The 26,755-nt window shown below is 47.1% G+C and overlaps 2 protein-coding genes across 6 annotated transcripts in view; one reads left to right on the plus strand and one right to left on the minus strand.

Moving 5' to 3' along the window:
• Positions 1-751, plus strand: part of abcc2 (ATP-binding cassette, sub-family C (CFTR/MRP), member 2) — a 63,517-nt gene extending 62,766 nt beyond the window's left edge. Inside the window, exon 32 of the mRNA XM_059653010.1 lies at positions 427-751. Within this exon, the coding sequence (XP_059508993.1) occupies positions 427-556 (130 nt within the window). The 3' untranslated portion in view covers positions 557-751. The remainder of the gene's footprint in view (positions 1-426) is intronic.
• dnmbp (dynamin binding protein) overlaps positions 431-26,755 on the minus strand; it is a 102,660-nt gene continuing 76,335 nt past the window's right edge. For all 5 annotated transcript variants that reach the window (XM_048550758.2, XM_059653011.1, XM_048550760.2 and 2 more), the window contains exons 7-17: positions 25,768-25,915; positions 23,788-23,805; positions 21,215-21,414; positions 18,122-18,252; positions 15,076-15,180; positions 14,221-14,349; positions 12,649-12,981; positions 8,478-8,657; positions 7,006-7,204; positions 5,525-6,120; positions 431-4,525 (exon numbers count right to left, since the gene is read on the minus strand). In XM_048550758.2, the coding sequence (XP_048406715.1) occupies positions 4,340-4,525; positions 5,525-6,120; positions 7,006-7,204; positions 8,478-8,657; positions 12,649-12,981; positions 14,221-14,349; positions 15,076-15,180; positions 18,122-18,252; positions 21,215-21,414; positions 23,788-23,805; positions 25,768-25,915 (2,225 nt within the window). In that variant the 3' untranslated portion in view covers positions 431-4,339. The remainder of the gene's footprint in view (positions 4,526-5,524; positions 6,121-7,005; positions 7,205-8,477; positions 8,658-12,648; positions 12,982-14,220; positions 14,350-15,075; positions 15,181-18,121; positions 18,253-21,214; positions 21,415-23,787; positions 23,806-25,767; positions 25,916-26,755) is intronic.

The following is a 26,755-nucleotide window of genomic DNA, read 5'->3' on the forward strand; positions in this document are numbered from 1 at the left end:
CTGCAGAACGGGGGTTTGCTAATTGGTCTGCAAGCTGACTCTGATTGGCAATACTTCAGCCAACGAGAAACTATCAGCTTCAGAATAAATTGTAAAAGGAACAAAGTTGAGAAACACATTCTGACGTGGATTCATAACCAGACTGGAAGCATTAATTCAGTTTTTCTTTCCATAGGTGTTGCCAGACCTACTGAGTTTCTCCAGCGTTGCACTAGTTTCAGCTTTCCAGCATTTGCAGTGTTTTGATTTTATTGCTTAAACATATTGCCTGCTCCTCTTCTGTTTTATAATGTAAAGTGTTGCAAGTTTGAAACGTGACATTCTTGCTATTGTACTGATGAACACAAGATGTCACTGTTCCCAGTAATAGTCAAGATCTGTGCCAGCAAATGACAATAAACACCTCTTCACTTTGTTTTGTGGCAGGGTGATGGTTTTGGATGCTGGAAGAATAATCGAATTTGACAGTCCCTTTGAGCTGCTCCAGAAGCAAGGACACTTCTATAATATGGTAAAGGATGCTGGGCTAACAGCAACAGGAGTCAAGGCCCTTTGACTATCTCATGGATATGACAGCAGGGAGGAGTAGCAGTGAAAACTGACCAGGAGTTCTGCTACATTGTTAATTCATGGGTGGCGATGCTGTGGCACTCAGTGCTCTGAGGCACCCAGAACTTGACGACAGACTCCCAAAACTTCCTTTATTTTCAATAATGAACACAACTTTGATTAAAGTGCCGGTAAATCGTGACATGTGGCAAGCTCAGTCTGGCTAGAATTCTATCTGGGCCCTTTACCACGTACAGAGTTAAAACTGGTTGGGTTGGGTATCACGCCTAATAGCTTGAACTCTTGAGCATAAGACTGAAATTCCAAGTGCAAGTCCAGTGAGAGATTCACATCACTGCACCCGTTCTCTCTGAACCACACTGGCTTCCGCTTCACAAGTGCTAGAATTCCCTTCCTAAGCCTTTCCAACTCTCTCTCCTTCAAACCAACCAAGTTTTTAAATCACAAAAAAAAACAAGTTTTTTTTCTTCTGGTATCTACTTATAGTTCAGGACCAAACTTAAATTTCGGAGGAAACACTGGAGAAATTTTGGCTTATGACAAGCTCTGTACTGTATAACACCACGTTGTTGGTACTTAATAAAGGGAACTGCTTTGTCATGTTACAATCAAAACAAAAATCTCAACCTTAATTTTGGAACAAAAATATTTTCTAACCAACCTGCTCAATGTTTTTACACACCTCTGGAACAGGATAACTTGAAACCCAACCTCCTGGGCCAGAAGTAGGGATAATACCAATGCTCCAGTGCTAACCACCAAGCCAGTTCAGGCTCAGAGCACCAGGGACTGGGTTCAATTGCACCTTCGGGCAACTTTCTATTTGGAGTTCGCACATTCTCCTTGTGTCTGTGCGGGTTTCATTCGGGTGCTCCCATTTCCTCCCACAGCCCAAAGATGTGCAGTTAAGGTGGATTGGCCATGTTAAATTGGCCTGTAGTGTCCAGGGATGTGCCGGCTAACCGTGGGAAAGGCTGGTTTTCAGAGATGGGTTGGATGCCCTATGAAGGGTGAGTATGGACCCTATGGGGCAAACAGCCTGATTTTATGGATTTTATACCAGCATACCACAACACCCTTTCTCACCTCTTTTATTGGGGTGGAAAACAATATACATTTGAGACAAACATACAAGTTAGACATCGGAATGGGCCATTTGACCACTTCTGTCTTCTGCATCAGTAAGTCAGGAGCATGATGGAATAATATGGGGAAGGTGGTGGGGGAAGGGGGATATATGAGTGGAGCTTCAGAAACACTGAAGAAGCTTGACACCATCCAGGAAAAGGTTGGGTATAGTGTGGGAGGTGGCACCGAATGGGGTTTGCAAACCGACAGAGGTCATGCATTGATAGTGGTCTGGGTTCATACACTGCCAGGGGACAAATGTCTGGCCACCCTGTGACTAGTAAAACTCAACATAATCACAAGCTTTGAGTTATAGAGCATGGAAACAGAGCCAATTGGTTCAATTGAACCACTCCATGCTGACCAAAATCCCAAACTAAACTAGTCGTACCTGCCTATGTTTGGCTCATATCGTTCCAAATATTTCTTAATCACATGCTTATCCCAATGTCTTTTAAACATTGTAACTGTACCTACATCCACCACTTCTGGAAGCTCATTCGACTTTGTTTTTACTCATCATTTTCACCCTGTGTTTCTCAATGTTCAGCTCCGTGAAAATGCAGAGTTTAGGATCCAAAAAAAAAATGGAAGAACATGCTAATAAGGAACCTATTTAAACCTGAGCTCAGCCTGGAGAGAATAAAAAGGTACCTGAGTGTCACAAGACGTTAATGTCATTAACCTGTTAACGAAATTATAATGGTCCTTACCCACAAAATCTACTTCAATTTCCGAAATCCTTCTCTCACACAATATTGGACAAAGAATATAATCTGTTGAATTCAAGTTTGGGTAGATACCTTCTTGTAGTGATGAGACTGTGCAGGACAGACTGCACCTATTGATGGCAGAGGGCTGTTCGAACTGGTGAATGGGAAATATTAATCTGTAAACTTCCTGCCAATCGGAAACACTGAAGTCTGCAGAAACCCAAGATTTACTGTTATCACAAACACAACTGTTTCAAAAGGTGATACAGGGTGGTTCGCTAGGTCTGTTGTGGCTTTCGCGGTTACCATCACTGAATTGTGCTGGGGGTCTCCTACGTCCACAATAGGAGGTCGAGGGGCATCAACAGCTGGCTGCCTTTAGGGATACTGATACTGTATGTGGCCGAGAGCCAGGAAAACCCAGCCGAAAACTCCGTAGTTACTGCCTGTGGGGGTGGGAGGAGGAGGAGAGAGGGAAAGGAGCGTGGGTCGCAAATGGATGCTGCTGTCGCGAGGGTGAGCTGCCTCTCGGGGTTTGTTAGAATATCCAGTAAACACCATGCTGGATATGTTAAGGACTGCATCAGCTCTGGGACTGGACAGAAAGCAAAAAAAGGTACAGACACGCACCCATAGAGGCAAAAGACAGGCGCAGAAGTAGGCCAGTTGGCCCTACCTAGACTGCTGCTCCATTCAACGTGATCACAGCTGATCATCCAACTCGATAGCCTGTTCCCACCCCCCCCCCCCGAAAACCGAAACAAGGTGCATTCTTGACACACAGCCACATCCTCTGCCATTTCAGGCTTAAGGCAGGATGTTTCCCCTCGTATTACCTGTCTATTGCTGTTTTGAAGAGAGTTTATTCAGCCCCTTATACCTATTCTGCCATTCAACACAGATTATGGCGCTTCACCTCCTACTTTTCTGCAGTGTGATGCCTTTTGCTGCTGACAACCCATTACTCAGGCATTTGGTTTGCGAAAGCACCTGGGCACCACCTCTCCCTCACTCAAACCCATCAGGCACCCCATTTAGTTTTACTCCATCCACATCATGAACCAGACATACCACCTACAGTCTTCTCATCCCTGTCAGAACAACAGAATTTATTTAAATGAACAAATTTACCACCAAGGCTTCACAAAAGTCAACTTCCAGAAATAATATTCCAGCTGGCTGCGTTACAAGCTTCTGCTCACTGTGTGTCACGTAAAATACCCGTTGCACGGTCTTGAGGACATGCTCGACTGAAAAATGCTGCATTGTCACATTTCAGAATAGCTGGAGATGTGCGGATCAACTGCGGCCTGCCTCGAAAGGCTGCTCCCACCGGAAGTAATCACCTGAGGTCACGTGAAAGCTCTCTCACTGACTGGACACAACTCTCTCGGCAGTTTTTAATAAATGCTGCCTTTGTCCCGAATAAAACGTAGGTTGCTATGGTTTCAGGCAAATGCATGATGGGAAATGATGCCTTGGAAATGGCAATGGAACCAGTGGTGGCAGGGAGAAGAGACAGGATCAGCTGGTATAAAATACTGTTTGTTCTTAAAAAGAATTGTTCTGCAATTGTATATCTATATATTTCTATATATATATATAATACACATATAATATAAAAAGTCATATATATTTTATATTTTATCACTGGTATTTGGTCAATTGAGGTCATTTTTGTATAACGCCAAGTAGGTTTGACCTGGATTAGTTCCAGCAATTATTCCATTTGGTCAGTTTAAACCAAAACTCTGAGAAACATCTTTGGAGGAATAAGACACCAAAACCAATCGAAAAGCTTCCTCCTCTGTCTGGAGTTTGGAGGGAGAGACATTCGTTGCTCTTGTGCTCAATTGTCTTTAAATACATGAGGGATGTACTTGTAGTCTTTTCCAGGTTTTTCCCGCTCCCCATTTTGTCTGTTTTCTTCACGTGTATTCGGTTTTTCTGATGTAAGTGGCGGGGACATATCCCCGTTTTCCATTAGCTTCTGCCAGCCACCATTCCCGGTTTCCATTCATATCCTGGAACCGGAGGATTCGTACTCGCTGGTTGTTAACAATGGAGAGTTCATTAGCACATCGAGCTCTGAAATCGTAGATCGCATAGTAAACCTACAGAAAGGGAGAGAGCAAGAACATGATATATCAGATCTGTGAACAATTTTAGGCTTTGCTGCCATCCTGCTGTACAGAAAGGAAAAGCCTCATTCAGCCCCAACACCAACAATGCTGGCTACTGTGTTCCAACTAGTATCATTAAACTTGGCTCAGAGTCAACACTTGCAGGACCTTGAATCTGAAAGTTCAGGATGGACTTCATAGCATTCCTGAGGGAGTGCTACATTGTCAAAAGGCAGAGTTGCATTTCCACAGCAACTTTTAAGAGCTTAGAACATGGGTCTCAAGGACTGGGCCAGCATTTATTGTCCGTCCCTTGTTGCCCCTTGAGAAGGTGGCGGTGAGCTGTCTTCTTGAACTGCTGCAGTCCATGTGCTGTAGCTGGACCCACAATGCCATTAGGGAGGGAATTCCAGGATTTTGACCCAGTGACAATGAAGGAACAGAGATATATTTCCAAGTCAGGGTGGTGAGTGGCTCAGAGAGGAACGTACAAATGGTGGTGTTCCCTTGTATCTGCTGCCATTGTCCTTCTAGGTGGGCGGCACGGTGGCTCAGTGGTTAGCACTGCAGCGTCACACCACCAGGGACCTGGGTTCAATTCCACCCTTGGGTGACCATCTCTGTGGAGTTTGCACATTCTCCCCACGTCTGTGGGTTTCCTCCAGTTTCCTCCCACAGTCCAGAGACATGCAGGCTGTGCTAAATTGCCCATAGTGTTCAGGGATGAGGAGATTAGGTATGGGAAAATGTGGGGTTACGGGGATGGGGGAAGATTCTCTTTGGAGCATCGGTGTGGACTCATTGGGCCCAATGGCTCATCTCTACACACAGAGGGGCTTCTATTCTAAATGTTCGTGGGTTTGGAAGATGCTCTCTGAGGACCCTTCCCGAGCTCTTGCTGTGCATCTTGTAAACGCACACGGCTGCTACCGAGCGCCAGTGCAAACCGGGATGAACAGGGTGAGGTGCCGGGGCACCGACTGGTCTTACCTGCTGCCCAGGATCATAGTCGTTGGCTTCCAAATACCCCTCCTGCGATGAGGTCCTGCGCAGCTCTCGCTTACAGTCCCGGGATTTCCGCGGCAGGGAGTATTCCATCTGGTTGAACCGTTTTGGCTGCACAGTCAGGTAGGAATCCTTGGCACGTGGCCGGTGAGGCGCGGGTGACTGATGGGAGCTGGCTGGTGGGTCATAGGTGTTGGACCGATGCACCTGAGGGGCTGGGCGTGTCGGCGACGAGAGTGACGAGGACGACAACAAGGAGGGGGTGTCAGCCGGGTTTGGCAAGGGAGGGGACGCGGCCACATGTGGCAGTGAAGGTTCTGGTACATTCCGCCGCTGTGACACTGCCTTCGGGGGAGGGGCGTCCACAGTCTCTGGTGCAACATGCGATTGGGAGGAACACAAGGCCATGCTACTCGAGGGGTTCACTACCGCGGCCGAGGTGCTGTTCTGCCGTGAGATGACCGGAGATGACCCACCATAACCAGATTCATTGGAGGAGTGACTCCCTACCGAGATGTCAGAATGACTCCGTCGTGGATTGTATGGCTTCAGAAAGGAACTGTACACAAAACCCTTCATCACTGCGGGAAGGGAGGGCACACAGCATTAACACACGACTGATTTTATAACCTGATAAGCCCAAACAGGTTCACGTCTCTTACCCAGCTTCAAACACCCACCCCACCCCACCATCCCCCCCCCCCCCGCCAAATGCTGACTCCCCGCTTTCCTTCCCATCCCCTCCCCAGTCTCCAACTGATTCCCCACTAAAGCTGGTCCCAGTGGGCACTCAATGGCACATCCCAGTTCATAGACAGGAACACAAACTCCAAGCTGATATTCTAGAATATCTGGCATTCTCAGAGCGCTGCACTGCCCGAAGAAGTGGGTCCAAGTGCAGCGATCCCTCAGCATCAGAGTGCCGCATTGTCAGTCCGAGGGTCAGTGCCAACGAAGCATCATGCTGTTGGAGGGCCAGCAACGAGGGGTGCTTAAATCAAAGCTTAATCCTTTCTTTCAGGGGGATATGGAAGTGCAACAGGAATCTGAAGGTGAGCAGGAGAACTCTCCCTAAAGATACTACTTCATCCTCCAAAAGGAGATGATCTGGTCACTACTCCATCACTGCTCACGAAGCTGCACTTTCCACACGAGATGGTATTTGGTTGGGTAGGTTCTAAGGAATGTCTTAAAAGGACAGGGATAAGGAGATGGAGAAGTAGGGTTGGAACTTCCAAGTGTGGGATTCAGACAACTGACAACATGCTGCTTGATAGTGAGGTGATGGAATTGGGGGACGGAGTGGAAACCAGGAAACCTCTGGCTCACACTTGTTTTCTGGAGGCCTTCAAGTCAAACTACTTGTGCAGCATTTCAGCACCAGGATTGGTGCTTTCGGAGTGTGGTGGGATGGGGATTGAGAGAAAGAGCGCTCCAGAGAGCAAGCGACAGTGAGCTGCCCTTACCCCCATTGTCCACCAGCCAGCGATTTTGACTGCCCATGGGATCTTGCTGCTTAATCACCCCGACCAGGTCTCCTTCCAGCAGGGAAACATCCAGTTGTTGAGCAGCGTTGAAGTTTCGGTCCGTCTGATAGAGCTTGTCTGGTTCGTACTTTGCCAGTAAGGCGGCCCGCTGTTCGTCTGTCTGAAACATGGTGATTGGCTGGCATGGAAAGGGAAAGGCATGGGCCAAGCAGTTAGATGCAGGAACCAGAATGGGGGTGTAAAAATGGCATCTCTGGGCAAGGACGGGGCCTTGACACCTGGGGAACCCGTTCCAACACATGATTTGACCTGTACCGTCACTCAATTTACCCTTCACATTCCTAATGAACCAAAAATAAAATCCAAACAAAATAAGAACAAAGTGCTGGAGAAACTCTGGTCTGTGCAGACAGAAACAGAGTTAATGTTTTGGGTAAAAGCCGGAACAGGGTAGTGAGGAGGACAATGTGGAAACGTTTGCATTTGGAGAAGGAGGGTCCACTTGTTTTCTTTTCAGAATGAGTGGGCTTGAGGGGCTGCCTGGTCTAAGTTCTGCTCAATGTCCTAAGCCAGTCGGACAGATTGACTGAATAGACTGGCACTTCTTCCCCCGCTCTGGAACGTAGCAGGTTGAGAGGTAACATTATAGACGAGTACAGATAAAGCGAATGACAGGATTCCTTTCCCTAGGTCAGGGGAGTTCATGACCGGGGCAGATTTTTGAAGGTGAGAGGAGAGAGACTTAAGGAAGACATGAGGGTCAGCTTCCTCTTTTAATACAGAGTGGTTTGTGTGTGGAATGAACTGCCAGGGGAAGTGATGGATACAGGTACAGTTTAGATTATACATGAATAAGAAATGTTTGCAGGGATAGGGGCCAAGTGCAGGCTAGTGGGACTAGTTTAGTTTGGGATTATGGCCAACATGGACTGGTTGGACTGAAGGGTATTTCCATCCTGTGTGACGCAATGAAAATACCTACAATAGGAAGCAAGTAATTTCAAACCTGGATAAACTCAGATTCAGCCTCAACTAGATTATTGTGCTCAGGAACTTCGATTGTGTGGATAAATTGAGGGGCTAGGGATGTTCAACTTAGAGAGTCAAAGCAGAGGGGCATGGCTTTCAGCTAGTAGACAAAAGTAGTAATGGGGATCAAGAGGTTAGGATTGGGAATGCCAGGCTGTGGTGGAGCCAGGTTCAATTCAGCTTCTCCAAAGAGAATTGTCTCACCTCTAGAAAAAGGAAGAATGTGCAGAGTTACGCTGAGTGACACTGGGTGCATTGCATGTTTCAATAGGCCAGCACAGACAGAACAGGCTGAATGGCCTCAATGTGCGATCACAATGCAATGCCTCGAATTCTATTGGATGGAGCTCACTGAACCACTTGCCTCGACACACTGACTGGTCCGAAACACACAATAACGTGAAGGGAAACTGCAAACTCACCATGGTCGATGCTTGCAGTCTCGATGATTGCCGGTCTGTAGTCTTCCGATCAAATGGCTTTCTGGAGGGAGGGAGTGTGTCGGGGAAGAAACTGAAGACTTGGAGTAGCTGTATGGCTTTGGCATGTTGCTCCTGGAACGAGGCCACGATACTGGTGTCCTTACTCACCACCGTGAGGAACTGGGCCAGAGGAAGCCTCCATCAGTAAGTCATCACTCAACACATCCAAACAGTTCAAACAATTCCCACATGACAAACAAACACAGCTTGGCTATGCAGAATCACATCATCTATTTATCACACTGATGTCACTATGCACTGGATAGAGGAATGCCTCCTCTACACTGTCCCCAAATGCTCCCAGGACAGGTACAGCATGGGGTTAGATACAGAGTAAAGCTCCCTCTACTCTTTTAAACTTAAAGTAGAGCTTCCTCTACCTGTCCCATTAAACACTCCTAGGGCAGAACATAGAACAGTAAAGCACAGTACAGTACAGGCCCTTTGGCCCACAATGTTGTGCCAACCTATTATCTGCCTAAGAGCGATGCTGCCCAAGAGCTGTAGAGAATGGGGATAAATGCAACATACTTTCCATTTAAAACAGCAGCGAGAGCTTTAAAGATTCCTCCACACTGTCCCATCAAACACTTCCAGGAGAGGTACAGCACAGGGTCAGATGCGGAGAAAACTCTGTAGTGTGTGCAGAGGACTTGATAGCCAGGTCAGTGATGCTGGGGGATCAAAGGGGCTGCGGTTGTTTTGCCACTGAGTGAAGGAGGTTAAATATTTATTCATTAAACTAAATAAATAGACTCTGCTTCCAGCAGAAGAATCACAAATACATGAGGCAGCTTTAACCATGTTTAACAGATAAGTCAGAGGCACTAGGGGAAATAGTTCACGTGCACAAGGCATTATGATCTGGGATGCACGACTGAACTGGCAATGAAAGCAGATTCAATACCTCCTTTCGGAAGGTCATCATCAAATTGGTTACATACTGTAGAGGAATCATCTACAGGTTATGGCAGAAAGATCAGGGAGTGGTGTTAATCGGATAGCACCATCACACAGCTGGTAGATTGGGGCTGAGTGGTCTCTTCCATAATTCTGAATCGGATTTAAATGGCGATGCTGTCTCAGCACGCTGTCGCTTAGACGTTAGTCATTTTCACAGCAGTGGAGTCACATGCACATTTTACGAATGCCTGTATGAGCAGTTTGTACGTACGAGTTCAGGACAATATTAAACAACCCACTCTCAAACTCTCTTCCTGACATGAAACCAGAGTACATGCCCAAACATTTCAAGCTAATTAAAAGATGACAATTTGACATTTTCGGTATTAACAAAAAAGCTAGAGAGAGCTGTACTTGTTAATATTGCTTTGTAATAGTCACACTTCCATCTGTTGTATCACTTACCTTTAAGTTCAATGACATATAAAGGTATGTCTTTCTCTCTCACCATCTAAGTTGTTACTAAATAATTATCAGGACCTGATATGGCTCATGAGGGAAACTACTAGACTCACCCTGCTAGTTAAGGCACCAGCTCATTGTACCTCCCTGCTCTTTGTCTCCAGTTGTTCAATAACATTATCAACAGTGTGCCTTTAGTTCCATGAGCTTCACCCTTAGCTCTTGGTCTGACAAGGGATTTTATCCAATGCCTTCTTGAAATTCAGATAAATAACATTCACAGATATTCTCCGTCCCTCTACTTTAGCCATTACTCAAAAAAAAATTAAATTAGAATCAGTGACTCTCAGCCAATTTCTGCTGGCTCACTCTCTCATAGGCTACTCAATCCTTAATCATGGACCTTGTTCATTTCAAAGGATTTCCTTATAATTTATTTTTAATCCTCCCCCGTGTTCTTGCGCTGATCTGTCTTCAGTCCCCTGCCATGTTCCAAATGACAGGAAAGTAGGGCTGAGGCCACAATCAGATCAGTCATGATCCCATCAAATGGCACAGCAGGCTTGAGGGGCCAAATGGCCTACTCTTAATTCTAGAGATTCTATCACAAATATGAACATCAGACAAAAGAACAAGACCTCATCTTTCAACGAGGTATTTTACATCTTTTCTGGTCTCAACACCAAGTTCATGTTTTGGATTTAATCTTGTTTCTACTTTCTGATGGTAGATGTTCCAAGAAAGCGCCAGAGAGCAGTAACTCCAAGTTGTCCCCAGTAGATTATCTCCTTGTCTTTTATAATCGTTCTGCTCTTTTAAATCTCAATTGTAAGTCTGCCAGGATTACTAAGAATGTTCTCTTAAATCTACTTACAGGTCTGGAGAACTTTCGAACTCCGGAAACAACAACTTCCCTGCTTTTAATTGCACTGACGAATGGACCTCTTGTATATTAAAGTTGATTTTTATCTGTATCTTCTCTGTAGCTTTAACGCTACCTTCTGCATTTTGTTCTATTACCATGATGTACTTATGTAAGGTATGATTTGTCTGAATTGCACGCAGAACAATATTTTTCACTATATCTCAGTACATGATAATAATAAATCAATTTAAAATTAAAAACTATTCTGCCATTCGCTGCTCCTCTCAACCTATCATTTGGTTCTTTACTTTTCTGTCACCTCTACCTTTTCTCCGTACACCATCATTGCTCCGTTTCTCCACCCAGACTTTCCCCACTTGCTCTTTTTCCTTAGTTTCCCGTGTGACCTACTTAAAAGCTGATCCCTTTTCTCCCTTGCTCTAAGATCACTGGCATGAAGCTTTAATTCGGTTTGTCTCTCCATGTTGTTGTCAGTCATGCCAGTCTTAATTTTATATTTTCATCATGTATAGGATTTTCACTGGGTGGTTGGTCTATAATATCTTGATGTCCATCTCTCTCTCTCTCTCTCTCACCTTTCTCAAATAGCAGAATGACATCCAACAATTTTCCGATCGACAGGAATGGCTCCCTCTTTGTGAAGCTGTGGGAAAATTAAAGTTCTCGCAAATTTCCCTTAAAATCCTCAGAGGGAAACAACCTGTTCTTGGGCGATTTGTCACTTTTCACTGCCATCATGTTCTTCCTTATAGTTAGCTTCCTCACATTACTGTTACTGTAACCCCATTCGGGTTCAGTACCTTCATCTATTGTAAACTGAAACTCAACACAATCACCATTTACAGTCGTAGAGCTGTACTGCACAGAAACAGACCCTTTGGTCCAACTTGTCCATGCTGACCAGACATCTTAGATTAATCTAGTCCCATTTGCCAGCATTTGGCCCATATCCATCCAAACCCTTCCTATTCATGTACCCATCCAGATGCCTTTTAAATGTTGGAATTGTACCAGCCTCCACCACTTCCTCTGGCAGCCCATTCCATACACGCACCACCCTCTGCATGAAAAAGTTGCCCCTCAGATCCCTTTTAAACCTTTTCGTTCTCACCTCAAAAACCAAAGCCCTCTAGTTCTGGACTCCCCCACCCTGGGGAAGAGACCTTGACTATTCACCCTACCCATTCCCCTCATGTTTTTATAAACTTCCATAAAGGTGAGCCCTTGGCCTCCGACGCTCCACGACTATTTGTTTCCCCCGTTGACAAAATCACTATGATCAATTTTCAACGGGGACCACATTACACCCTGTTGTACTATTTCTTATAACAAAGAGATATTGCCAATCTGATTGATTAATTCTCTCTTCCCTCCAGCCCTTCCACAAATGCTGAGGATGTCTGACATTTTGTTTCATCTCCAATACAATTTGGCCTCTTGTTGTGCCTGGAACATAGCATTGCAACAAACCACCCTGGACACACCCAAGAAACTTGCTACACGAAAAGCAGAAAGTGCCAGAGAAATTCAGCGGTTCTGGCAGTGTCTGTAAAGAGAGAGACACACAGAGGCAATGTTTTCCAACCACACAAGCTCTTTTTTGGAGATGGGTGCAATCTAAACCCCTCCTGACGTGGGGCTTGTCTGCTCGTTCCACTCTATACAGAAGTTCAAAGCCCCCATTAAATCCTCCTCAGCCTTTGTACCCACTTGCCTAACCTCTGCATTCGTGCAATCCACCACAAAACACAGAGGAGATTAGACAACATTCGCACACAACAGCACTCTCAACAACTGCATTCTCAATAGCGAGCAGATTTCATCGCTGGGTTCCTGCTACTTCACCCTCGCTGCTTTTACCTGTGACAACGGCTGAAGCTCATTCAGCGTCAGGCCCACAAACTCCTGGTGGGCCTCAGCAAACCCTTGCATGCAGTTGATGAAGAGTTGTTCGGCACTCTTGTGGAACTTTGGCAGCTCGTCGAGGAGCTGGGCGTTGAGAGCCTCGTAGTTGCTCTTGGCTGCCTGTAGCTCATCCAGCACCTTCTTGTCTTTTAGTTTCTCGGCTCGCTCCTTGCAATTGTTGTAGTCCAGCAACTTGTCGAAGCGTTTGATGATCAGCTTGTGGGGCCCCGCACACATCCCCAGGAGCTGGTTCAAGGGGGCGATGACGAGGGTCTCAGTCCGCTCTTTCTGTTGGGGGGAAAACAATCAAGGGGATTAAAGTCCTCGGGTTTGGTTGCAAAGCCCTTCCTTTCTGCAGCCCAGAGAGATTTCCAAGCTGCTCCCTTCCTGATTCGCTTGCCCCAGTATCAGTTTACTGCAGCACATCAGCTGTCTGAGCCCTGAACTCCCTGCAGCCCCACTCCTCAAAATTTCTCATTTTTGTTTAACTGCTGTAACACGTCCTTCAGGTGTTAGTATGGCATTGATTGTCTGTCCGGTTACACTGCTGCAAACACCTCTGGAGTTTTGGGATCATACAGGTGCTGTATCAATGCAGTAGGAACTCGGGGCACATTGAATTAGGTTACAGCTCACTCAAGGGGAGCTCGGTGAACCATGCAGATCTGGAAGGTCGCAGGTCTCAGAGCGCAGTGACCTTGGGTGGGGATGGGGAAGAAAGAGGAGGCGGGGGCGGGGGTCAGGGGAGGATCAAATCGCTCTGGGCTCAGGAGGGGTAGGGTCCTCACCGAATTCACTCAGTAAACAACTTGGTCTGGTTGGAGCAGAGACAGATTCAGCCACGAGCAGCACCTCAGGATGGACTGATGAGGGCAGGAACAAGACAACAGCGTCTGTGGAACTGCAGTGCAGCTCCAGGCTGGTATCTTCCGAGGACAGCGAGAAGAAAGAGAGCGCAGCTGCAAAAACTCTTGGCCCAACATCTCTGAATATGGACATCACTGCTGCAGAATCAGCATCTAGTCACCTGGGAGGGGGCAATTATTGGGATAAAGATGCTGCAATTCACCCCTTACGCAATTGAGAATCACACAGCAGGCTGTTGTGTCCACTGTTTCTGTGCTAGCTCTTCAGAAGGGCAGTCTGGCTAATCCCACTCTGATGCTTTCACCCCTTTGCCCTGTACCTTATCCTTTTTGACCTTTACTCACTGGCCCTGCGAGCGACTACCCCAACTCATGAATGGAATTTTTTATTAAAAAAAATTATCTAATTCCCTTTGGAAAATTACTGAATCTTCTTCACTGCTGCCCTTTCAGTCAGCGTATTCCAGATCGCAACTCACTGTGAATTTAATAACAGTTCATCCTCTCTGTGGTCCTTCTGCCAATTTTCACAAATCGGTGACCTCCGATTAGCAGTATGGCTGTTGGTGGAAACAGCTCCTCCCTGTTTACACAACAGATAATAAAGGCTGACTCACAATCCCTTACTGAACAGTTGCAAACACTCGGGACCCAGACTTACAAAGTTGGTGAAGAGGTTGTCACTGATGAATCGATGCGCTCGCTGGAAGCTCTCCAGGTCTGGGTGATTCTTCTCCCCATATATGTCCAGGGTACTCATAGCTACCAGGACCTTCACTGACACAGACTCCTATTGCAGAGAAAAACAAACACCTGTCAGTTAGTCTCTGATCCAAATTTACTGAGAGTAAGCGTGCAGTGACACAATATGCCCCACAGACCCGGTCAGGGGTTTTGGTGGGGGTGGGGAGGAGCTGGTAATAGGATCTAAGCCTGTCTCAGTCTCCACAGCTCCATAAGGAGCAGATCACATTGGATTCAAATCAACCCAAGACTCCAGCTGCCTCACCCCCAACTGCACCTTCTTCAACCATTAGCCCTGGCAATGAATATCTCATGTTATGCTGTTTGACTGTGGAGACAGCATCCCAAACACCTCCTGGTCAATCCCTATGTGTCCCACAATCACCTACTTCTCCGTTAATCCAAATCCATCTCCCAAACGTCTTCCCGATTAATCCCAATCCTTCCCTCAAACTTCTCCCCAATTTCTGCCTGTCCCCCAAACTCCTCCCAATCAATCCCTGTGCGTTTCCCAGACTCCTCCCAAACCCTCACCTGCCTCCCAAGCATTTCCCCATCAGTCCGCTAAACACCTCTCCATTGCTCTTTCTCACCCCACACCCAAACCTCTCCTCATGAAACTACCACCCACCCAGAGGCACTTCCTGAGAGTGTATCAGAGGTAAATTTTCCCCTTCCCTTTCTTTAGCTCTAGACAGAGAGGTGAAGGGTGCCCTGACTCAACTGTGTGGATACAGCCCTGTGCCAGCGAGAACATGTGACACTCACTCACCCGCACGTGTTGTAAATAGAGGGAGAGATCGCGGATGAAGGATTTAATGAGCCGCTCCTGCACTTGAAACCTCCTCTCTGCCTCCTCAAATGCCTCATCCTTAATCTGAAAGAGAAGGGATACTTCAATCTTGATCCCAGAGAGTGTTCATTTTCTACTTAGAGAGAAATGAGAGCCTAGGCTGGAGGAGATGTATTTCTAAGCACACAACTCACTGAAAAATACTGAAAGATCCTTTCCACTCATTTGTTTGATGTGAGTGCCACTGGATAGGCCAGAATTTATTGCCTGTCCCTGGTTGCCCTTGAGAAGGTAGGGGTGAGCTGCCTTCTTGAACTTCTGTGGGTTGACCCACAATGCTGACAGGGAGGAAATTCCAGGATTTTGACACAGCGATAGTGAGGGAATGACGATATATTTCCAAGTCAGAATGGTGAGTGACTTGGAGGAGGGAAACTTAACGGTGGTGGTGTTCCCACGTATCTGCTGCCCTGGTCCTTCTAGATGGAAGTGGTCGTGGGTTTGGAAGGTGCTGGCTGAGGATCTTCGGTGAATTTCTAGTGTGTTTCATTGATGGTACACACTGCTGTTACTGAGCATTGATGGGGGAGGGAGTGTCTGTTGTAAGTGGCGGATGTGGTACCAACAAAGAGGGCTGCTTTGTCCTGAATGCCATTGAGCATCTTGAGTGTTGTTGGAGCTGCACCCATCCAGGCAAGTGGGGAGTATTCCAGCACATTCCTGACTTGCTGAATGATGGAGCAGGCTCCAGTGAATTGAAATGAAAAGCCTGCTTCTGAACTGAATTAAAATAAAGTGCTTATCCTAGATTTTTCTGAGCTGACCACAAATTTAATGGACTTATGTATTTCCTTTACTTGTCATAAAAGGTCACAGTTCTCTCTATTAACACATCAGCTCTCTGACATAGAGATAATGGGAACTGCAGATGCTGGAGAATCCAAGATAACAAAAAGTGTGGAGCTGGATGAACACAGCAGGCCAAGCAGCATCTCAGTAGCACAAAAGCTGACGTTTCGGGCCTAGACCCTCTCTGACATATGTGGGTTCGGTCATTGTTCAAGGACACACTGATCTTGTATTTTTAGAATAAAACCCTTTACAAAAGAAACCAACACCCATATGCCACTATCTTGAAATCAAACTTCAAAAATTTATATAAAAGCACCTTTCATCACACCATAGTCTGAGTGACAGTCCACATTTGAAACAGAGAAAGCCATTCAACCTCATTAACCTGCCCTGCCATTTAATTAGAGATAATGGGAACTGCAGATGCTCGAGATTCCAAGATAATAAAATGTGAGGCTGGATGAACACAGCAGGCCAAGCAGCATCCCAGGAGCACAAAAGCTGACGTTTCGGGCCTAGACCCTTCATCAGAGAGGGGGATGGGGGGAGGGAACTGGAATAAATAGGGAGAGAGGGGGAGGCGGACCGAAGATGGAGAGTAAAGGAGATAGGTGGAGAGAGTGTAGGTGGGGAGGTAGGGAGGGGATAGGTCATTCCAGGGAAGACGGACAGGTCAAGGAAGTGGGATGAGGTTAGTAGGTAGCTGGGGGTGCGGCTTGGGGTGGGAGGAAGGGATGGGTGAGAGGACGAACCGGTTAGGGAGGCAGAGACAGGTTGGACTGGTTTTGGGATGCAGTGGGTAGGGGGGGGGAAGAGCTGGGCTGGTTGTGTGGTGCAGTGGGGGGAGGGGATGAACTGGGCTGGTTTTGGGATGCAGTAGGGGAAGGGGAGATTTTGAAACTGGTGAAGTCCACATTGATACCATATGGCTGCAGGGTTCCCAGGCGGAATATGAGTTGCTGTTCCTGCAACCTTCGGGTGGCATCATTGTGGCAGTGCAGGAGGCCCATGATGGACATGTCATCAAGAGAATGGGAGGGGGAGTGGAAATGGTTTGCGACTGGGAGGTGCAGTTGTTTGTTGCGAACTGAGCGGAGGTGTTCTGCAAAGCGGTCCCCAAGCCTCCGCTTGGTTTCCCCAATGTAGAGGATGCCGCACCGGGTACAGTGGATGCAGTATACCACATTGGCAGATGTGCAGGTGAACCTCTGCTTGATGTGGAATGTCATCTTGGGGCCTGGGATGGGGGTGAGGGAGGAGGTGTGGGGACAAGTGTAGCATTTCCTGCGGTTGCAGGGGAAGGTGCCGGGTGTGGTGGGGTTGGAGGGCAGTGTGGAGCGAACAAGGGAGTCACGGAGAGAGTGGTCTCTCCGGAAAGCAGACAGGGGAGGGGATGGAAAAATGTCTTGGGTGGTGGGGTCGGATTGTAAATGGCGGAAGTGTCGGAGGATAATGCGTTGTATCCGAAGGTTGGTAGGGTGGTGTGAGAGAACGAGGGGGATCCTCTTGGGGCGGTTGTGGCGGGGGCGGGGTGTGAGGGATGTGTCGCGGGAAATGCGGGAGACGCGGTCAAGGGCGTTCTCGATCACCGTGGGGGGAAAGTTGCGGTCCTTAAAGAACTTGGACATCTGGGATGTGCGGGAGTGGAATGTCTTATCGTGGGAGCAGATGCGGCGGAGGCGGAGGAATTGGGAATAGGGGATGGAATTTTTGCAGGAGGGTGGGTGGGAGGAGGTGTATTCTAGGTAGCTGTGGGAGGTCGGTGGGCTTGAAATGGACATCAGTTACAAGCTGGTTGCCTGAGATGGAGACTGAGAGGTCCAGGAAGGTGAGGGATGTGCTGGAGATGGCCCAGGTGAACTGAAGGTTGGGGTGGAATTAGGTCACAGTATTTTAACCTCATTTACTCACCTTGCTTGCGCACCCCAGCCTAATAGCTTTTTTTTGGGACAACGTTCCAGTTTTCCAATACCCTCAGAATGAAGAGCTGCCTCTGACACTACCTGTTGATAGCCTGGCTTGGATTTGGAGCCTATAAGCCCCAGTTCTGATCAGGTGCCTTCAACATTTATTTTCCAAAAAAAGTTTAAAACCCAGAAAAGAATTGAGGAGCTTTCGTGGTGACGTGTTAATAATTCACCTTTGATGGTGACAGCGTGGCCTGATTCCTTACCTGGGGAGCGAGGCCTGTCAGGTGTTTGAGGTGGCTGCTAACCCGGTTGGATTTCTTTATGATGGAATGCATGCTCAGTTTCGAGATCTTGTCTATCAGCGAGTCCTCGTCCCCTTTCCGATACTTCAGAACTGCAGAGAAAGAAAGGAGTCAGCAACCTGCCCTTACACAACATCCTCAGCCTGTCTGCTTTCTCCAGGCCACAATCAAAAACAGGAGTGGCAGGGGGTGGTGGTGGTGAGTAGTTTTCCTCAATGCTTTGAGCCAATATTTATCTCCCGATCAATAACTTGTTGAACAGAAAGCCGACGACCTGGCCACAATCACAATTCTGTTTTGAGAGGGGCTGCTGTGTGCAAGTTGGTTGTCAACTCAGAAGTTGTTTGAACCTCTGGGATTACAGTTCAGAAGGGTGTTCATTGAGTGTAGGCACTTGGGAACATCAGAGGCGTCCTGAAAGGTGTTACAGAAGGTTCTTTCGAAGAATATTTCGGTAAAAAGAATTCCAAGGTCCTTCATAACAGCAGTTATCAATTAAAAATTTGACCGACGCATTTTAAAAAAAAACATACATGAGACATGGACATTCCTGGTTCAGCCAGCATTTATTGCTCATCCCTAACTGCCCTTGTGGTGAGGCAGCTGGCCTTGAACTGCTGCGGTCCTTTTGAGTGGAAAAAGCTGCCAAAGCAAAGGTGTGCGTTTTAAGCAGCATTTTGAACAGGCTCGGAGAGAGACAGACAGACCAACCCAGGCGGAAGGTGTATGTTGGGAATTTCAGAGTTAATCACCTTGGCAGCTGAAGGCACTGGAGCCAACAAATTGCAAATGCTCAGGAGTTGAGAAGTGGGAGGAGTGCAGAGATCTCAGACGGTTTGCAGGACTGGTTAAATCGAGCTGCTAACACTCTAGCCCAGATCAGGCTGTGACACAGGCCCATTGGTAGCCAGCTGAAATGCAGTTTGAATTAATTCAATCACTGGCATGCGAGAGTCACAGGCACTTAGTTTGAGAACTTGAGATGAGGATTGTTCCAGATGCAGAGATAGTGTGGTGTTGATAGAATGTATGGTGGGGTGACCAATTATCACTCGTTTTAATACACATGGACAAACAGGGACATCAACTTGACTGGAACAACGTACCCATCTGAGGACAAGACAAGCAAAGACACACACGAGAATTCCTGGAGGCCTGGCGCTCAAGCCGGAACTCCATGAACAAACATACTGAGCTGGACCCCACATACCAGCCACGAAGAAACAAATCTGTAAGTGGTGCTTTCCACCTCAGCAAACCACAACATGTAAACAGCAAGCAGGACAGAACACCGACGCAGCGTTACCTAGCATGGTGACAAAACATTCGCCAACGAACTTACCAACTCAGCGAGCAAGTCAACAACCACATCAACAACCCGAGCTACAAATCTTCTCAAAACCCTTGAAAAATTTCCCTCCTTTATCTTCGAGTGGTCCTACCTTCTCCCTAGTTATCTTCTTGTTTTTAATCTAAAGAATGCCTTGGGATTCTTTTGAGCCTAATCTGTCAAGGCCCCTTCTTGCTCTCCTAATTCCCTGCTTGAGTACTTTCGTGTTTTCCTTATATTCCTCATGGGCCCTGTCCAATGTTAGTCTCCTAAACCATACACGCGCTTCTTTTCTCCTTTTAACTAAATTCTCAACCTCCCTCATTATTCAAGGGTCCCTTACCTTGCAATCCTCAACATTCCTCCTTACTGGAACATGCCGGTATTGGGCTGTCCCCAGCAGGTCATTAGAACAGTTCCCACATGGCAAATGGGGACTTGCCTGATAACAGCTCCTTCTAGTTAACACTTCCTAGCTCCTGCCCAACACTGACATAATGTGCCCACCACCTATTTAGTACCTTCCTGCAAGAGCCTGACTTATCCTTGTCTGTAGCTATCTGAAAACTAAAGGAGTTGTGATCACTGTGACCAAAATGCTCCCCCACTGAAAGGTCACCTGGCCAAGCTCATTAGCCAATACAAGGTCCAGTATAGTCCCTCCTCTAGTTGGACGATCCACATACTGCTTCAAGTCCGTTCAAACTGAGGGCTTGCTTTTTGTTTTATTAAGCGAATGCAAACATCAAACATGGAACAGAAGAAGTGACAGTGTCACTACTCGCTCAGTTTAAAGTGTGGAGGTACTGTAACCAAATTTATAGGCAAAACAAAAATAGGTGGAAAGGCAAGTGATGACGGGGTTTCACAAATAGTTTCGAGAAACATTAATAGGTTAAATAAGTGGCCAAAAAAATATTGGCAAACAGCGTATAATGTTGGAAAATGTGAAGTTGTTCATTATAAAAGGGAGAACCAAAAAACTATTTATCTGGAGAAAAACTGCAGAAAGATGCAACACAAAGGGATTTTGGGGGTGGGGGTGGGGGGTGTGTTCACAGGGAGGTAACAGCCTAATGGTATTATCGTGGACTGTTAATCCAGAGACCCAGGTAATGTTCTGGGGACCCACGTTTGAACCATGCCACAGCAGATGGTAGAATTTGAGTTCGATAAATATCCAGAATGAAGAGTCTAATGACGACCCATCTAGGTCACTAAGAGATAGCGAGAACTGCACGTGCTGGAGGCAGAGACCACACAGTGTGGAGCTAGAAGAATACAGCAGGCCAGGACAGCTGATGTTTTGGGTCGGGACTCTTCTTCAAAAAAATGGGGAGGGGGAAGGGAGCTGGGAATTAATAGAACTGGTGAGGGGCTGGGGAAGGTAGGTGGGATGGTGATAGGTGAGTGCAGGTAGGGAATGATCAGTGGGAAAGAAGATGGGCAGGTTGTGTCAGATCAAGGAGGTGATGATGTGTGGGAAGGTTGGACATGGGATGAGAGTGAGGGGTGGTGGGGTGCGAAGATTTTAAAACTGGTGAATTCCACATTTATGCCACTGGGCTGGTGGCTCCTGAGGGGAATATGGAGACACCAACTGGAGGAACAACACCTTATATTCCACCTCAAAGTGGGGTGGGAAGAGAGGAGAGGAATGAGGTGGAAGGAAAATGGGACAGAGACACAGACGTGTTAAAGAAAAAGGGACAGGCAAGTCTCACCTAGGTCTTTGCGCCGTTTGTACTCATTGATGTTAACGTTGAGATCCTTCACAGCAAGTACAGCTTCTCCTAGCGGCTTTTTGTCTCGGTGTGTCTCTGGGGTAGCGTTCAGCAGCTCCATCAGAAGCAGCGGGTACCTCATAACTCGCTGCACTGGCTTAATGAGAAATGAACCCAGGTTGATGTAATTTGTTTTGCCCCTGGTTCGCAAGGGAAACAAACAAAGAATTACATTTTGAAAAGAATCACATGCTGCTTGCCTCCAGGAAAGATGCCTGGGTCTTGGAGACAGTGTCAGGGTGATTCACCAGGACAGGTTCAGGGAGAGGGATCTCAGTAAATGCAGAGGCAGGAGAGGCTGGGATGGTCCTCCTTGGGGCACAGAAGATTGACAGGAAGATTTTATTCGAGTTGTTCAAACTCGGAAGGCTGGTCTGACAGTTTAATTTGATTTACTTAGTCTCTAGTGACACAAGGGTCACAGATTGAAGGCAGATTTCTCAAAGAACAGGAAGGGAGAAACAAGTGAAATATTGGTTTTTCTGTAATCTGGAGCACACTGTCTGAAAGAGTAGCTGAAGCTCATTTATTTGGTAATATCAAAAAGGGATAAATAACTGAAAAATAAAAGAAAATTAATAAGAGGAAAGAGTTGGGAGGTGGGACTAATGGGAGAGCTCTTTCAAAGAACCAGCACATGTGGACCAAATGGCCTTCTGGATGTTTTGGTTCACCTTGAAACTGCAGAGTTTTCACTTAGCACCAAGATGTCGGCAGAGAGCAGCAGCTACAATCAGCCCTAGGTGACTGGGCAGGGAAATGAGACACAGGAAAAACCCAGCCTGAAAAAGATGGATGGTCAGGCACGATCCCATATTGAAGGGTAGAACTCGGGTTGACGGGCCGAATGGCCTAATGCTGCTCCCATTAGTCCAACTCAAATATGGATTGGGGTTGACAATGCAACACAGGGAACTTTATATGTAATCCTGTGGTGTACCCACCCTGGGAATGTTTAATGAGAGGGGACAGTGTGGAGGGAGCTTTACTCTAATACCATGTTCTCAGGAGGAACTTCCATTCTCTTTTCGGAGTCAGGGGTAAGAGGAATGTCAGACAAAGGTGGCAATGAGTGTATGTTGTATTACTGAGCACAATGCAGTGTCGCTTGGATTAAATCCAGCCAGACAGGTTAGCATTATTAGATCAATAGTAAAATCACACATGGGCTAAATACAGCAGCAGGTTAATGAGTTTAATACAATCAGTGTTCAAAAAGGGAATAGTGAAAGTGGAGAGGACTGGGGGATAAAGGCTGCAGTGCATTCAACAAATAGACATGAGCTGCCAGGCACAGGGAGGATCTGACGGTGGCTTGTCGGTGATAAATGGTCACATGTTCAGCTGCAATCACACCATGCTGGCTGCACTTCGTTAAAAGGGGCAAAGCTGAGAGTGAGAGCCAAGAGCACAGACTGTAATAACATCATACATCCTGCCCCCTGCCCTCCCCTACCCCACCACTCCCACTGCCCCAAGCCCCTCTAAACCCACACCCTCTGATCCCTGTCCCAAACCCCCTCTCCACTCTCTCCCTTTGTCCCCTGCCCTGACGACTCCTCCCAACCTCTGGACCTTCTCTGCATTTGGCCCTAACCCCACCCCATACCTGCAACACCCACTGAACACCCCCCAACCTCATCTCTCTCTCTCTCTCTCTCTCTCTCTCTCTCTGCAGTTCAACACCATATCTTCTCACCAGGATTAGCATCTCATGGTGTTGCTGTACTTTGCACTTCATTCTTCTCAGTCAGTCCTCTCTCCTGAAAGAGGCACTGTGTTATCTCACTGCAACAAGCACACTTGGATTTTTGTACTATGGGGGAGCCACTATCCTGCTGTTCAACGTAGCCTCCTCCATATACCCCGACCTCATCCTCTCCGACTCCCTCGATGCCTTGCCTTAGTCCTACATCAACAAACTCCATCCCCCAACCAAGCAATTGCCCCCTCCAGCCTGTCCAACTGTTATCCTTGCTCTTTCCAACAACTCTTCCCAATCAGGAACAAAAACAAAACTGCTGGAAAAGCTCAGAAGGTCTGGCATCATCTGTGCAGGAGAAAACAGAGTTAACGTTTCGGGTCTGGTCACCCTTCCTCAGCTGTTCTGAGAAAGGGTCATCGGACCTGAAACGTTAACTCGGTCTTCTCCTCCACAGATGATGTCAGACCTGCTGAGCTTTTCCAGCAAGCATGTTTGTTCCTGATTTACAGCATCCGCAGTTCTTCTGGTTTTTAACCTTTCCCAGTCCTTCGCACAAACCCACACATTCAAAAACAGGAAGAACAGGAATGCAGAGATAATAGGAACTGCAGATGCTGGACAATCCGAGATTACAAGGTATGGAGCTGCATGAACACAGCAGGCCAAGCAGCTTTCCTGCTCCTAAGAGGCTGCTTGCACTGCTGTGTTCAGCCAGCTCTACGCCTTAGAACAGGAATGCAGATGCTGTCGGCCATAGTTAGCACAAGCAGGGGGTTGTGAAGGTGGAAGGTCGCAGGGTCAGACTTACCACTGACGATAAATTGCCCTGGCAGAGGAGCAGGGGGAAAAAGAGCAAGTTACTGGGAGAAAATATCAGTAGGCTCCACACAGCAATCCCCACAAGCAGCAAAGAGCCAGACACTGACACAACACCCTCTCCATTACCCACAGTGTCTCATCAAGGCCCCTTAGAGATCACCTTCCTAATCCACAATCATTACCACAGAGAAGGCCAATGGAGCAGATATATGGGAACACTTTCAGGTTCTCCTCGGAGCCACTCACCATCCTGACTTGGAAATATATCAGCCATTCCTTCACTGTCACTGGGTTAAAAATCCTGGAATTCCCTCCTTAAGGGCACTGTGGGTGTCCCGAATACTCCAAGGGCTGGTGAAAGCCAAGGCAGCAGCTCACCACCACCTTCGCAGGGCAATTAGGGATGGACAATAATGCTGGCCCAGTCGGTGATGCCCACATCCCGTGAATGTTTTGTTTCAGAAAAACAGACTCAAGGTGGGATAGATGTTTCAAGCATCATGAAAATTGGCTTTGAAGGCGGAATTCGCTGCAAGGACTGAGACAATCCCATTAAGTTGCGACAGCTGTAGGATTGTCAGTGTCAGTGTCAGAGGAAGGAGAACCTTCTACTGATCTGACAATATCTAGGGAGTCAGAGGAGGCTTTTCAGCCCCTAAAGCCTGAGCTGCCATTCAATGAGATAATGGCAGATCCAGATCCTCACTCTGTGAATACCTTCAAGAAGTAACAAAAGAAAATCCATTGGTCTCATTTAAAATGGTGGACTGACTGCCAAATGTCTGTTGCTTTGTACAGTGCGGTGTTACACTTCTATCATCCTTAGCACGAACAAGTGTTTCCTCAATTCACTCTTGACCAGTGTGAACCTTTCTTTAAAAAACAGGTTATCCTCCATTGGCCAAACGTTCTCCTACCAGAAAAAAAAAATTTCTCTCTACCAATCCTGACAAGTACTTTTACAATCCTAAAATCTAAATTAAGTCACTCCTTAACACTATCTGCCACAGTATGTAGATGTAAGTTTGACATTGGAACCAATGGAAACCTGTAGGGCTGCCCCACTCAGCGCAGGGCTGACAGAACGCCGACCGGAGTGCAACACTGTTGGGAGGTGCCATCTTTTAAGGTAAAATGCCAAGGCAAGGCCCTGTCTCTCCTCTCTCAGAAGGAGGTACAAGATCCACCATCAATAGTAGGAAGAGGCGCAGGAAGCTATTCCCGGCCAAAATTTACCCCTTGGCCAACAGGATTTAGAAAACTGCACGGGTTACTCGATCATTGTTCCGGTGGTCTTCCTGGGATCTTGCTGTGCACAGGCCAGCTGTTGCGCTCTCCCCCCTCAGAGAGAGGGAGGCCACTCCATCAGCTGTACAACACTTGGGGATGTTGGGGATTTTTATTGTGAAACCGCCCTGGAATGCCATCAACCCATGGTTGAACACTCCTGCCTGAGGTGACAGACAACGTGGCTGGGAGTCGCACTGCGTGGAGTTAAGGGGGGAGGGGCGCAGTCTGCACTCAGAGGGGTTGAACGCTTGCTCAGGTCACAACCACTTCCTCACCTTTGTCTCTCTCACCTCAGACGGTCAGAGGGCTGCAGTCCAAAGCATTTTGGGTATAAAACCCAGGCTAAGACTGTCAATGCACAGGTCCATGAGACATGAAAATAAGGCTCTCTCAAGTGGATCTCAGGGCACTATTTGTAAATTGACTGCAGCATTTCCTACACCACAGTGACGACATCTTAAGAGTACTTTGTCAGCCGTGAAGTGCTTCTGGATGTCCTGAGGTGGTGATAGGTGTGATGTCTTTCCTCTGTTTACCCACATAATCAGTAACTGCAGTTTTAAAAGGGATTTGGGGACTGGAAGGCAGCTGAAATGCATGAAGACACGTCAGGAGCCCTGTAGAAACATGCCAACTTTCCTTGCAGTTCACTGTGAGCCACCGTTTGCTCTCGTCTTACCGTAGGTGATCCAGGCACGCGTTCATATGCCCCTGAATCTCTTTGTCCTTCTCATATATCTCCAGGAGAGCGATGGCCTCCTCATGGTTTTGACAGTAAATGTTGTACATATCCTCAAGCTCATTCCTGAAGGACAGGAACACATGGCCTACACAAAGGTGAGAAAATGCAAAAGCAATTCTTCACTCGATTGATTAGACACACTGTCCATTTCCCTAATATTCATTAGTGAATTAAAAGACCCTCAGTAGGGAGCACTTCAAAACACAGTAGGTGAGGCTTGTAAACATGGTGAGGCAAATCAGATATTGCTGAAGTGACAGACACATTGAGGATGCTGTTCATCCACCACAAAATGCAGGAATCATAGAATCCCTACAATGCAGAAGCAGGCCATTCAGCCCATCGAGTCCACACCAACTGCCCAAGGGCATTCCACTCAAGCCACCCTGTACCTCTCCCCATAGCCCCCCCATTTCCATGGGTGAACCATATGGCCTATCCCATCTTTGGGCCATGAGAGGAAGCACACGCAGACAAAGGGAGAACATGCAAACTCCACACAGACAGTCGCCCAAGGCTGGCCTCGATCACAGTTCCCTGGAGCAGTGAGGCAGCTGTGCTGACCACTGAGCCACCGTGCCACCTAGAGGAGGTTAAATGATTGCCCACTCTATTAGGAGTTCTGAGTAAATAATATATTCTGTGGGTAAAGGAGACCTGGAGGATGTGCTGTATTTATCCAAAGCCTTCCGCTTATCTAAAGTGTGGCATCAAAGGTTATCACCAGAAGATAAAAGCTGATGTGGGGGTGGGGGTGGCAGACAGACATGGAGAGAAGATTACTGACTGTATGCCAGTCAGAGGGTGGGCAAGATGTAATGGGTGGTGTGCTACAGAGATCAATAGTGGGACCCCAACTGTTCATGTTTTGTATAAATGACATTTAAGACTGAGATAGATAGGTTCTGGATTATCAAGGGTGACA

The sequence above is a fragment of the Stegostoma tigrinum genome, chromosome 20 (genome assembly GCF_030684315.1).
Source record: "Stegostoma tigrinum isolate sSteTig4 chromosome 20, sSteTig4.hap1, whole genome shotgun sequence".
Classification (NCBI taxonomy): domain Eukaryota; kingdom Metazoa; phylum Chordata; class Chondrichthyes; order Orectolobiformes; family Stegostomatidae; genus Stegostoma; species Stegostoma tigrinum.